The following is a 13,793-nucleotide window of genomic DNA, read 5'->3' as shown; positions in this document are numbered from 1 at the left end:
TCCGCTCTTGTGTTTCTTTTTTTTTCTCCTCTCCCCAAAATCTCATTTTTGTTTGTCGGAATTGGCTACATGCGTGTGTACTTGCATAACTTGTTGAGCTGAGATTAAGAAAGATTTAAGCTGAACTTTACCAGAAAATTTTTTTCAGGCTCTAAAAAGCCATAGAAGTTCTTCATACCAGAGAAGCTGCTTCCAAATGATCTGTTTTGCCTAAATTTCTTCTAAAAACGTACACAGCCGGAAAACATCCATCCAAGCGGCCTTCCCACACCCCAACAAGACCACCACCTCCCTATGGGAATACCAAGTAGGAGCAGGTAGCAGAGAGGAGCGTTGGGGAGCCAAAATAACCCTCCCGACTATTGAAAACAGGATGAATGCATGGCGGGCTGAATACGGGGTAAACTGTTAGGTCTTTGTCATTCAAAGTGATGCTTTTAACCCTTTGTGGTCCCTCTTCCTAACACCCCCCCTCCTCCCCCTCCTCCTCATTCACAGCTGAGACAATGGCGGGAGAGAGGAGGCCTGGAAGATAAAGACTAAACACTAGAACAACTCGCCCTTTTCTCCCTCTAATGGGATTCTGCCTGATTCCATCTTCTGCATCCATGTAAAATAGGTGAAAGTTGATAATTATGTAAAGAAAGTATCAGCCCCCCCCCCCTTCCCTCCTCCGTCAATCAAAAAAGCCGGGGGTGAATAACAAACAAGTGAGCACAGGTTGGGCCTCGGCTTGTCAATCACGGCGCTGAATGCATACCGTGCCGCAAACATGTCCGCATGCTGTCAACAAGTGTCAGGAGCTTATGTTTCGCCTGCGGGGACATCAGAAACCCAGGAATTCCTGAACAAACCTTTGATTAAAAACAAAGACGCGGCACAGAAAAACAGCAGGATCCAGGGAAGAGCGGAGGAATTGAACTTGGAAGGTGGGCCAGGATGGAAACTTGGGTTGATCGATCAGCAGAAAACAGGTGTTTTAACTTTACTTTCACTTTTACTGAAATCTTCAAGTTTTCGCAACCTGGATGTTAGCTGGAAAGCCACATCTGTGCAACATACACACTGCTGATATTCCCCTGGTTCCTTACCCACTCTAGGGGACTTAAATCACTGAACACCTGTGGATTACATCCTCTTTCCTCACAGAACTGTTGTATGCTAACAGGCTAGCGATGTGCACGGAGGCTCCTGAGTCTTACACACTGTTCCTTTAAACCAGAGGAGTGGAAACGATGACACATGAAAGACACCGATAAAATAAAAACATACTCTGTCAGACTTCAAGGTTGTTTAATTTCAAACGTTAATATATTTGTCTTCTAATTCATAGTGAACTATTCATCCAGCGTTGACACTCCTACGGGAATCTGCAGCCACTACAGAATATCCCGACATAGTACCGATGTTTGCTCAAAATAAATATTTGTCATTATAAAATAATAAACCTTCAAATAAATATAGATTTTTTTTTTAACTTTACACTAAGCAATGTTGGAATTAGAAAATAAATTTTCATATAAGGTCACTGTACAATTTACAGGAAGAAGGGATAAGATTTTCCTTTGTAAATTACATAAAATGATTGATATACATTCCAGTGAATGTAAAAAAAAAAAAATAAAAAAAAGAAAAGGAAAAGGAATGAAGGTTACTGATTCATAGAAATGTGACCAAATATGTCATCAAGGTGCCTCTGGTATGGCAGAAACCTTTTTCACAGTTGAAGTATTATATGTACAAAAATAAAACATCTCTACTTTACATACCCTTTGAACTTACTACTTTACATACAGTTAGTAACAGGAGTCTGTTCTTAGCATATAAGTTGTATTAAAGGTTAAAAAACAAAACAAACAACTTTCCATTTGGACTCTTGGAGCAACACCTGGGCACTTGCGTGAAGGAGAACAGTAGTAGAATATGTCTTCATACCTATAAATCCGTGGAGCACTTATTTTGGTTTACTTTTCAAGTAGAACTAACGCTAGAACCGGTGAGTGCACCTCCAGTGCCTTTAGTAGTGACAGCTGAGAATGGAAGGCCCAGACCTGGTAGGCTTGAAGATCTTTCTAATGGAACTAATATTCAGTCAACGTGGAGTCTGTCCTTTTGCATTCTGACACGCAAACACAGCCGTCCCGTCTACGTTGGCTTGCCTACAGCCTCACAGTGGATCGTGTTCGTGCACCGACAGCCGGGTCGTGTGACTCGGTCATAGCAGCTCTGGCACACAGCGACACATCCTTTAGCGGGGAGGTAGCACAGGAGACAGGGGAGGAGCAGGGACAAGAGAGACACGGTGGTCCAGCGGACGCAGCAGTGCGCCTGTGTGCACGAGAAGGGCTTGTCTGCGCACGTGTCCTCGTCATCGCTGGAGCAGTGGTAGAAAAGCCCCTTGATGCAGCAAACGCACGTTCCGTACTCCATCGCGTTCTGCGCCGAGCACATGCACCGCCGGCCGCACATCCAGCAGGAGGGAAGCGCCCGCGCGCGGTTACACTCCGAACACCGGCACCGGCCACAGTCCTCACAGTTGGAGTGCAGGTCAGGGTTTTTATGGGCGCTGCTGCCTGGCACTGCCCCCACTGCCCTGGGCTCCTCATTCAGCGGTTTGAGCTCGTCTGAGTTCAGCTCTGCTCGTTTGGGCTGGGTTCTGATTATCTGCTCCCTGCTAGCTGGGCTGCTGAGGAGCCTCTGGCCCGAACACGTGCTCCCCATGCTGATTCTGGTGCTACTCTGGGAGTCCTCGATGCTGGACGACCCTAGCACGCCCTCCCTGGGAGACAGGTGTGCGTGCAGGTTGTGGAGGTTGTTGGGCCTTTCCTCCTGGGTCTCCAACTGACCGCTGCTCCATGAGACCGGTGACGTTGGCGAGTCAGGTTTGTGCTGCCTGTGCGGCGAGGCCGGAGACCTCTGGGCGACGGTGGGCCCTTCGGTGTACTCATTGCTACTCCCGCTTATCCTCATCTGATCCAACGCTAGCACCGCGGGAGACAACCAGATGTCTGGCAGATCATCCTGGGTTAGCGAAAGCCATTGTTGCAGTCTCCCATCGTCATGCGGCGTGCTCGGCGGGCTGGTCGACGACGGCGACCACCCGTAGTGTCCTCCTCCCCCATCGCTGTCGCTCTGACTTCTGGAATCCATCTTGGGACTGAAGGGCCACTGTGGCTAGAATGGGACACATCTGAAGTCCTGGAAGAGACACGGTGACAGTTTATATCTGGCCAGATGCAAATGATGCCATGCAAATCACAACCACCGCCGTGCTGGCTTCTAAACGATGTCATGTTAGAAGAACTATGATGCCCGTGTTCTAGATGCTTGCTGTCATCCTGCCACCACAGGACATGTAACATTAGCTTCAGGCGTTAGATTCCGGCCTGCTGTGTCATCGGCCTCTTGCCCTGCGCTTCCTGACGGTATCGACGACCAAATCAAGCAAAACAGAACCACGTGACCACTCAGAACTGCGGCAGGCAAGTTCCACATCAAAATCGTCATCACTGAATCGTTCGAGCGGAATCAAGTTTGTCTGCTGCCTTCAACGCTCTTTACAACTTTAGGAAACTTCAGAGTAATAGTAGTTTTAATGTAGTACTCCGACTCTGGAGGTAGTCACTCGTTTAACAAGAGGAATTAACTTGTGGAAGTAATTCATTCAACTTGCCTTCATGTAACGTCCAACTGTTTGAACATGTTTTTGAAACGTTCACATTCTGCTTCCTCTTCACTGATTTATACATTTTTTGGTTTTCAGATTTGGCAACTATTTCACGCAGTTTTTCTACCGTCTGACAAATGAGCGCTGGTTTACTTTGCCGTCCTTTTTAAGTCAGGCAGACAAAAAACAAAACAAAAAACTACTTCATCAACTTTGGAAATTCGGACCATCTCAACCTTTATCAGATATTTACTGAATCAAACGCACAAAAATACCACAAACGGAATGACAATTAATTGCAGCACGATGACTTCACTATTGTCGCAACTTAGCTTCGTTAATTAGTTGTCTTTTTTTTTTTTTGCGGATAATGATTGATCTGAGAGGCTGCGAATGCTTTGGTGTGATATGAGCTGAGAGCGTACGTGTGGGACCTTGACGTGCATGCATATACATGACCACCCCTCAACGCTGACCCCTGACCCCTCCGTGTATTTGCATAATGCACCGTCACTCTGAATTAATCCAACGAACTCAAAAGCACAACCTTGTTTTCATCAACATTTCACACCAAAGCAAAGAGACTGACAGTAGTGGCCTTGATTCTCCTTCCTTGTGCTAATTAGCTTTCAAATGCTATCTGGGGGGTGGGGGGTGGTTCAATGACAATACAGGAAGGAGCTTTTGTTTGGTGCAAGACAAATGGCCTGCAGCAACCAGCCCCGGTTTACATTGTGACACACTTGAAAAGAAGATGAGTGACAAGATAAAAGTGTGGTGCATGAAAGAGAGCATGTAGAGTGTGAGTGATGCGTTCAGGGGGTGCGGGGGAAAGACTGCTCTCATACATGAAGGGAGGCTTCTTCAGGGATTTATGAGCTTCTTTGCACCAAATGAAGGGCACATTTTAACCTGGGGGTGGTGGCGGTAGTGGTAGTGGTAGTGGTGTGTGTGTGTGTGTGTGGGGGGGGGGGGGGGTGCGGTCTCTCACCCGCTTCACAGAGCCCGTGTGTTGGCCATGTTGGCCGCAGCGGGTGGGTGAAGGGTGACGGAAGTAGTAAACTGACGGTATCATGTAAAAACAAGTGTTTCGCTGACAAATTCAAGAGTTTGATTGATTTAATTTCATAACAGAGCTAGTTTTGGTTCATGGGTCACATTTTGAACACTCGATTTTAAAAAAAAGTATTTTAGTTCAACTTTTTAACTCCTACAACACTAAATAACAACTTGTGCCAACTTGGGTAAGACTACCACCAGATGAAGTGGACACTTCAACTCTTATAGCAGCGATTAGACGCAGCCCGAGCTAACTTTTTTAAAAAAAATTTCTGAATTTTGAGCAGAAACACTCCTGACAAGTGTTGCTTCCACGACGCAAGTGTGCAGCAGGACAACAGCGAGTCCTGCAGAGGAAGAGCGCGTAAAGGCTGACATAACTATCAAAAACACGTAAACCAGAGCTGTGGAAACCCATACTCACCGTGGTCTCGACACTTCAGCCCCCGCTTTGGTGAAATAAGTCCAACGTGAAGAGTTTATTCCCTAGATCAGCCAGTCAATCGGGGAAGCAGTCAGTAAAATCCATTGAGAACGTTTCCAGCCAGTGCGCATATTTTTCTTTTTTCTCTTTTTTTTTTCTTCCCTTGGAGAACTGCGCTCTTTTACCACGTATATCCCGTGTTTTGCGCAAGAGCACGAGGCATTAAAGCAGGCATTAAAACTTCGCAGTCAAACTCCCGACAAAGAATTGCAGGAAAACATTTTTTTTAAAAATCAAAAATAAAATTTTATATAAAAAAAGAGCAACAACTCCAAGCGCAGAAGTAGTTTTGTAAGTGTTGTATCCGCCGCAGCCTTGTGAGAGGTTGCAAGTACTTTTCTCTTTTCGTCTCTCTCTCTTTCTCTCTCTCTCTCTCTCTCTCTCTCTCTCTCTCTCTCTCCCTCTTTCCGGAGAGGAGGTCGGGATTTGGGCTGTAAATGGCGTCAAGCTGAAGGGGGGGAACAGAGCGCTTGTTGTTGCAGCGGATATCTCGCATCCGGTGCTCAGCCATTGGCTGGCCGGGAGCGACCATTCACACCCAGGGTGATCAATACTGGCTGGCGTCCCGGAGGGGGGCGACACCCCGGGGCGAGCTGCACCTTTCTGATCTCTCGAAAGAAGCTCCTCATGTATAAGGTGCACTACGTCACTTTGGTGGAACAGAAGTCTACAGTGGGTCGGTCGTCACACTCAACAGGTGACCAGTAGCCAACAAGATGTAGCTTCGCGGAGCTGGAACTGCTGCCAGTTTGATTGTTCGAATAACCGATCAACCGAAATACCGTCAACTGTCTGATGATCAAAGAGTCCTTTCAGTCCGCTTTTTTGTTGTTTTCAAAGTAAAAGGTCCAATATTTCTACAAAGTTCCAGAAAATTATTTATCAAAAATGAAACTTATGATGGAATGCAGCCCTTATGATTGATTCTGAATAATGGTATATTCTAAACAATAGAGAACAGTGGTCTCTTCCGAATGGTATTTTAATTTAAAATATTTTGTGATTAAGTTTCCATGATAACTCATTTGTTTAAGAGAGTAAACCCACGACTGCATCTATTTGATACAAGTTTGTTACAATTTGCACTTCAAAAATTTAACTTTTTTTTAATTGTTTGATGATTTATTCAAAATTAAGATGCAATATCACAGCTCAAACTGGCCAACGGCATGTCAAAGATGTGCAGCTTCAACACAGAAACTCTTCTTTCATGTTAATTTATGTGCAATAACAACCCAATAATACACAACGTAGTAACTGTGCATTAGCATGTTTAGCTTGATGCTACAGCCGCATCTATAATGCATCTTTGCATCCATGTCAGCATGGAGGGTAAAATAACCAGAGCTGAAAATTAAATGGTTACTTGTTCATGAAGGACTGAATGAGTCGAAGCAGCAGCAAAAGCAACAAATGGAAATAAAGTCTGGTGGTAAGTCTTTTATAGATTTTTTTTGTTTTTACTTGTCTTTTACATTCAAATAATCAGTGGCATCATAGCTGTTGCCGGATCTGAGATCAAGACGAAGCCAAACTCCAGGGGCCAGATAGGACAGGAAGTCAACAGGAAATAAGGGCCCTGAGAGCAGCGTCCCGTGTGCATGCTGATGTTTCTTTGACGTACGAAGACTTGTCCTCTCCTCCTCGCTGTAGTCCGAGCAGAGCAATATAGATAGAAGGCTAAACTGATCCATGAACTTTTGAGTAACTCATCAGCAGGCAGAAACCCTCAGCTGGGGTGAATTTTAGTGGAGCAGCCTCCTCTAGTGGGCATTCATGGACACTACAGGCTGTCATTTGGGTTCAGGAGACAGAACAATCAAATCTTGACGTTTTAAGTGAAAATTAGGGGGGGGGGATACATGGAAAGCTGGGATTTGATCAGAAAGCATATTAATTCATGGTTTTATATACATACAAGTTGTGTTCGATTCAATTCAAAAGGTAAAATAAGCCGTCACATGAAAGAGCCAGAGCGTTCCACGTCTCTCCTTCACCTCACCCTCACTGTTCTGTTTCAGTAATAGATCATTTGATCAGTTCTACACTCAGTAATCATGAAGTTGTGAGTCGTGCACCACCAGGAGAGGTCAATTTAATCAACTCAAGAGAACGACTCGACTAATTAACTTGGATCCAAGTCAGGAAGCTCTCCAGACCTCCTCGCTTTCTCTTAGCAATTCATCCCAGTTCATTTTCTCTTCCCTCTGTGTGCTCTTCATTTACCGACAGATTTTTCTTTTTGTTTTCATGGTGTTAGAAATAATTAGTGACGCGTACAGAATAAAATACAAGATGCAGGAGTAAAGTCATTACTTCATGAGAAACAGTCAGTTTTAGTCTTTCAACACCAATCAGAATATGTGAGTTGAAAAAGGACATAAGAACAATAAAATGAATAAATAAATAAATACAACAGCAGGCTCAGTAGCATCCTCTAAACATTCTGCAGTTTTAAAAGTTAGCATTGCAAACTTGTAAGAACAAACTTACATTGTCTGGACATGTAATCTCGCAAATGAAAGACCAAAGTGTCATATTGTGAAACATATGCACAACATGAGCCATGTTCGAGATAAAAGAAGATTTAAAAAATTCACGGGACTCCTCTGTTTTCTTATTTGTCTCCTTTTTTCTTTTTATCGAGCTGCTATTTCCAACATGGCCCATAGGGGTCACTGCTGCAGCTTTGTGAAATTTCATCTAAATGAATTAATAGAGAAACAAATCTGTTTTCCCTGAATGAAATCTGCTCTCTTTTGTTTTGGCTTCATCAAAGCTATGTCCCCTCCAGACTTTGGAAGATTTTTCTGCATCTGTGTAAACACCTGGGGAGTTTACGATTGGGTGGTGGTGGTGGTGGTGGTGGGGTAAACGGACAGACGCCCTCATTTCCCTTCCTACTTAGGTCGCGCCGCGCACCCTCAATCAGAGCTGTGTTTCCTGGCTCGCTGCGGTCAAGTGTGCATGTGTAACACTGGGCCTCTTTATGCTGCTGCTCCACCCAAAATACCGCAAGACCAGAATTAAGAGAGATAGTTCAGCCTAAATGAATATTTCGCCCATCCTGTCCCCCGAAAATGTTACAGATGCTGCGAGTTAATCAAGAGGACATTCAGTCCGTGTTGTCACAGCGACTGTCCATTCACTTAGGAGCCAGCGAGATCTCAAAATAGATCCTTTAACGACGAGTTACCGCCATTCCAAAAGTTCTTGTCCACAAGCAAACAGCCTTTCCCTTTTTCCTCGAGAATACCTGAGCAGTGAACCCCCCCCCCCCCCCCACCCCCACGAGCCCCGCAGAAGACCCCAACACAAAAGAAAGAGAAAATTGAAATGAAACCCGCTGCTGCAGGAGATGAACTGTGTCCGGATTGTCGAGCAGACACTGCAAACTGTTTGAAATAGCTTAGTAAAAGGACACTGTCTCCAAAGTCTGTGGATTCCCCTCCCTCACTCGCTCGAACACACACACACACACACACACACGCACGCACACACTCACAGGCTGAGCTGAAGCTACTGCATTAGAGATATGATCCTGTAGCCCTAATGAGGGAGGCTACAGCAGATGCTTGCACATATATATGTATATTAGCCTAGTTAGCATTGCTGAATAAGGTTGTACATGTATGTTAGCAGTTCAGGCAGCTCAATTAACTTTCGCTCAGCGTCGCTAGTCCACCTCGCAGCAACTGCAGCAGTCCTTGTCCTCTTCGCCATCTTGTGTCCTTCTGGTCATTGTCAGGATACACTTCGCTGATGTCGGTCAGGGTGTCACACAAGATGGAAAATGCAAAAACCACGAACGTGCTAGCCTTGTTGAATCAGCAAGGGGTGCATCACAGAAGAGGCCGGATGCTGCACGATGGTGGTCCACAAAGCAAAAAGTTTGAATTCACGTCATCTGATCTGGTCTCAGGTCAGATAAAACAAGTTAAGGAGGATTTAGGGCAGTGGGAAAAAGTTAAAAAGATCCCGCAAGATTCCTGCTTGGGCTAACATGCCAGGGGAGTCAGTGGACCACCATAAACCCTTCCATCCCACTTAGTCTGTGTGTGCAGTTTAATATATGTAAGAGAGTGTCAAGATGAAGTAGTAAAGCGGGACCCATGTTAAGATTTTTACTGTCACCTCTACGCTCTAATGGCAGCATACATAAATATGTTTTTACTTAAATGAGCAGAAACCAGCTGAAGCAGTAATTCTGAAGCCTCACACAGTTGCTACTCCAGACTCCACATTTGAAGTCTCACTTTACGTTGTTAGTCTACATCGTAATTTTCTGACTTCTGATTTGAATGAAATCTGCTGTCAAATGCGGAGAAAGCTTATGGCACAATGAATGTTGTAATGCTCTCAGGTTTTATCGGGGCAGCGATTCAACGTTTTCACTTTCAAAACTTTCAAGGAGGTTGACTTGTTGCCTACAGACAAAGAAAGAAAGGGGAGGGAAAAAAAGTCTGACTTTGATCAAGGAGTGTAAAAATGGCTCCTGATGATGAAGTTTCACTTACATGCGGTCGATAACCAGTGACAGTTTATTTCCAAACATCATTATATCATCCTTTCACATACAGTAGCGCTAATGTGAGCAGCACGAGCCGGTGGAGTCGACAGCTTTGAACGCTGGCTCTCTTTCAGCTCTTTTGCCTTTCATTACGACACAGAGAATACATGCAGTATGCAGCGGATGTGCTGAACGTCTCCGAGGATGCTCATCGCATGCTCAGGCTGGATTGAATTGGAGAGGAGAAAAGGGAATCACATAATAGTTGCTAATGGTGCTACCAGTCGTGATATGGGTACTGAGTAAGGCTCAGCCGCTTGTGCTTTTGTCTGAGGGGTGAGAACTAGTAAGAGGCTGACCACACTGCAAAATGTTATTCAATACGCTGTGTTCTACATCTGAATGTCTGAATATGACTTTATCTCGCTACATTTAGAAACCTACAGAGCCTCGGAGTAGCTGTAGAGTGAGAGAAAAGAGAGAAAAATACATGTTGTGACCACAAGATATAGTTTGTTCCCACCGTTTTGTGTCCTCAGAAGATGTAACTTGTTCCCACAATTTCATCAATTTGTTACCATGAGCTAGAACTCAATATCCCACTCAATTAATCAAAGCTACAAATACATATCTTCTCTGTCTCTCTGTGGACACGCCGGGGCTCCGTAGCGTTGGATCTATTTTTAAGATCATACAGCTGTGATGGTTATATCTCCTCCAGTAACTTCCCATCTCTAAAGAGTGTTAGAATAACAGGATGGACGGCCTGCATGTATGGATCGGCCTACATGCCTCATTTTTCTTCCCATCGATTGTTTGGTGGGTCTGATCTCTGCGCGACTGTTAGCATATGGATTCAAGCTTGCTCCTCTCGAGCTCATTAAGCCGGCGAGGAAGCAACCCAACCCAAAAAGTAACTTTATCAAATCTGGTTTCTAACAATAAACCCCTTTGGGGAACAGTGAGTCACAGTTTAGCAGGGAGACTGCTTGAACCTTGAGGATGTTGTGTGTGGACGCCTGAGCAGGTGTACAGAAGTTAGTAGGTTTTCACTCCGATGAAAATGTCTGTTTATTTAGCTTGACAGTGAGGGATTTACATTCTCCTGTGTTCAGGAACAGCTTGAGCCTTTGTTTGCATGAATGATGGGAACATTTAGACTTGTTGGTTTAGAGGGAGAGAGCCATGTTGCGTTCACCCAACAGGGACCTTGGAGATTATTCCTGTGAACAGCTCAAGAGGGAACGAACTTGCTGTATATGTTAAAACTCAACAGAACAAGATGTACCAGCGGAAAAGGAGAAGAAGAAGAATAGCAGACAGATCTTGAGAGACCATGATGAGGAAGTAGCAGTAGTTTGGGGACGTGATGAAAAGAGCTGGAGGGGGAACGGCTGCGGGAGGTTTTGCACCGCCCCCCCCCCCCCCCCCATGTTCTAAGCTCCGCAAATAAAGTAAAATTGATGTCCTAGTGTTTGAACATTTTTATGAAATACCTTGGATACATTGTGAGAGGTGACACTGACCAACATTATCATCGTCCGTCCTCCAGTCCAAGTGGACATTTGTGACAATTTTGAATAAGTTCCCTCAAGGCGTTGCTGAGATATCGCATCAACAAGAACGGGAAGGACAGACAAGCCATAAACATAAAGCATAAAGCCATCGCTCAGTAACAACAATAACTCTTCCAACTTGGAAACTTGCATGGGTGAATCCAGCCCTGCCCGTCATCGCGTCACACCCAGCTCAGCCATGCATCAATCACCCAGATGGAAATACCGGGGTCAGTTCTCCACTTGTCCCTCTCGTTGCGGCATGTTGCTCGCACCCGGTCCAAGTATGTGGTACACATTCACAGCCAACAGTATTATTATTGGTGAAAAGTACGATGGTGAATGTGTTCCAGGCCGACGCTCGCTAGATTCTGAGTGATCGGCCGCCGGAGACAAGAATCCATCATGGTGGAGGGTGTTTGAACCGCCAAATGCCTTCAACTTTCTTGTTAACACCATCTATAATACACAGAGAAATGGTGTATTTTGAAAAGCGCGTTATTGTGACTGATGTTAGGAACTCACCGAGGTTGTCACAACGCTTTGGAGTGTGGAAGCGGACCGGTGGCTTCGGTAAAGAGTCCTCACTGTGGAGCCTGACCTTGAAAGTGTGTTGAGAGCCCTCGTACACTGATCCCCAACACCTCCAGAGCAGAACCCTTCCTGAGCTCTTCTTAAGCCTTGTTTCCAGACAACTCTTTTCCTTTGTTTTATGAACATTTGTAAGTGCTGGTATGGATTACTCTGTCTTTTATCATATATTTTATCCTGTTAATTGTTCGCGTACGTTCATTTTAGAGAAAACTGGCAGTTCAGCTATAATTAGCTTGCATGGAGCTTCTAATACTGGTGCCTACTGAGGTTTTATCACATCTAAACAGTCTTGGAAACCACAGTCTATGATTTCTTGTGTGAAATGAATGTGTTTGCCTGCTTTTACATGACATTCTGACAGTTCTTTCACACGCGTGACTGTTACCAACTCACACAGCTCAACAGTCTTGGACGTACAAAGGTTAGTCGCTCCATACGAATTCAGTTATCGAAACAATAAATTGGATTTCAAACCAAAAGCAGAAAAATCAGGAGAACATGGCGCGGCAACAGGCTCACACATGAAGAAGTCAGGTATACCGACGCTGCATGACACCAAAAAAAAAGAGTGAAAATCTGATTGTCATGGCAACCTTTGGCAGAGCTGCAATAGGATATTTCCTATGGTCTCTGAGGAGATGCATAAACTGTGAACATAATAATGCGATAATGAATCTGACAAACACAGAAAATGTGACATGTCGGTGTGGTTTGTAGGTTCTCTCCATCTCCCAGAGGGTCATGCCTTCCTCTAATTTCCTCTTCCTTCACAAGCCATATGGAGGTATCACTCACTCCACACATGCCTTTATCAGCTTCTCTGTGGATGCTATCTGCGGGCTACAATGTGGGCTTTCAAGCTGCTCTCACGGGAAAATGTACCTATTTTTCTTGTGATCTAATTCCTACCCTCCAGTTTTGCAGGGAGCAAATAAATGATCCAACAAATAAATACAAGAAAATAATTATTATTCTATATTTTGGGAGCTAAAAGCCCAAATTTTCCAGCTTCCTTGCAGCAGAACAGTTAGCGTACTACAACCTGCCACACCAAGTGAGCAGGTCTGAGACTTAGTCATAGTATTCAAGCTGTCAATCAGACATCTTGGCTGTCATTGAGCAAACTTTCATGTATAATATCAACTGCAGTGGGATGAGGCAATTTTGAAGAAGGCACTTTCCACTATAGGGAAGGTTTCTCCGAGACTACAGAAGGACTGACACACAGACACGCAGACATGCATGCACACACACACACACACACACACACACACACACACACACACACACACATTGTTGCATGCACAAACACAGGAGTGTCTACCATATGATTACTGTGCAGTCCTATACACCTTTCATCCTCTCTCTCCTCAGAGTCACTTGGAGCAAAATTTGATTTCCGCCTCATAACTCTCTCCATAATGCGATATCGCCGGCACTAAATTGCTAAGATAACCTTTATCAGAGTAGAGGTGAAAGCCCTGAATCGTTGAGTGGTTATTCCGCTGCCAGGAAAGAAAAACAAGGAGGGGGGATAATAGATATTTTCCCTTGGGCAAAGCCGCGGACACCTCAGCGGCGTCACTGAGCCATTTGAGTCGGCACCAGGTGGAAAAGAAATGTTTGGAGAAAATAGAGACGGTTGAACAGAGAATCCAACACTATTTCAAACACCCTGCTCATCTTCTATACCTGAAACAATGATCTCTTTAATGGAACTTTTCCTTTTCAATTTCAGTACTGTACTTCAGAAGTAAATATGGGAATGTCTCGTACTTCAGATGGAAATTTTTGGAGTTTTCATTCCAGTATGTTTATTTTTAACTGCTGTTGGACCAAAAAGTTCCCTTCTATGAGAATTTTCAGCATGTTTCTGTGTTTGCAATGTGTTTTGTAAAGTGTAAATCTTGTCAATCTCGTGCT

The 13,793-nt window shown here is 44.5% G+C and overlaps 1 protein-coding gene across 1 annotated transcript; it reads right to left on the bottom strand.

Moving 5' to 3' along the window:
* Positions 1-1,283: 1,283 nt before the first annotated feature.
* On the bottom strand, positions 1,284-5,635 carry spry2 (sprouty RTK signaling antagonist 2). The gene is made up of 2 exons (XM_086204405.1): positions 5,151-5,635; positions 1,284-3,198 (listed from the first exon to the last, which is right to left on the bottom strand). The coding sequence occupies exon 2, from the start codon at positions 3,148-3,150 to the stop codon at positions 2,146-2,148; it is 1,005 nt and encodes a 334-aa protein (XP_086060531.1). The 5' UTR covers positions 3,151-3,198; positions 5,151-5,635; the 3' UTR covers positions 1,284-2,145.
* Positions 5,636-13,793: the final 8,158 nt, after the last annotated feature.

Source organism: Aulostomus chinensis, chromosome 1 (genome assembly GCF_037954235.1).
Source record: "Aulostomus chinensis isolate RoL2024-O1b breed Wild chromosome 1, RoL_Achi_v1.0, whole genome shotgun sequence".
Taxonomy (NCBI): Eukaryota; Metazoa; Chordata; class Actinopteri; order Syngnathiformes; family Aulostomidae; genus Aulostomus; species Aulostomus chinensis.
This window is presented reverse-complemented; position numbering and strand designations above follow the sequence as displayed.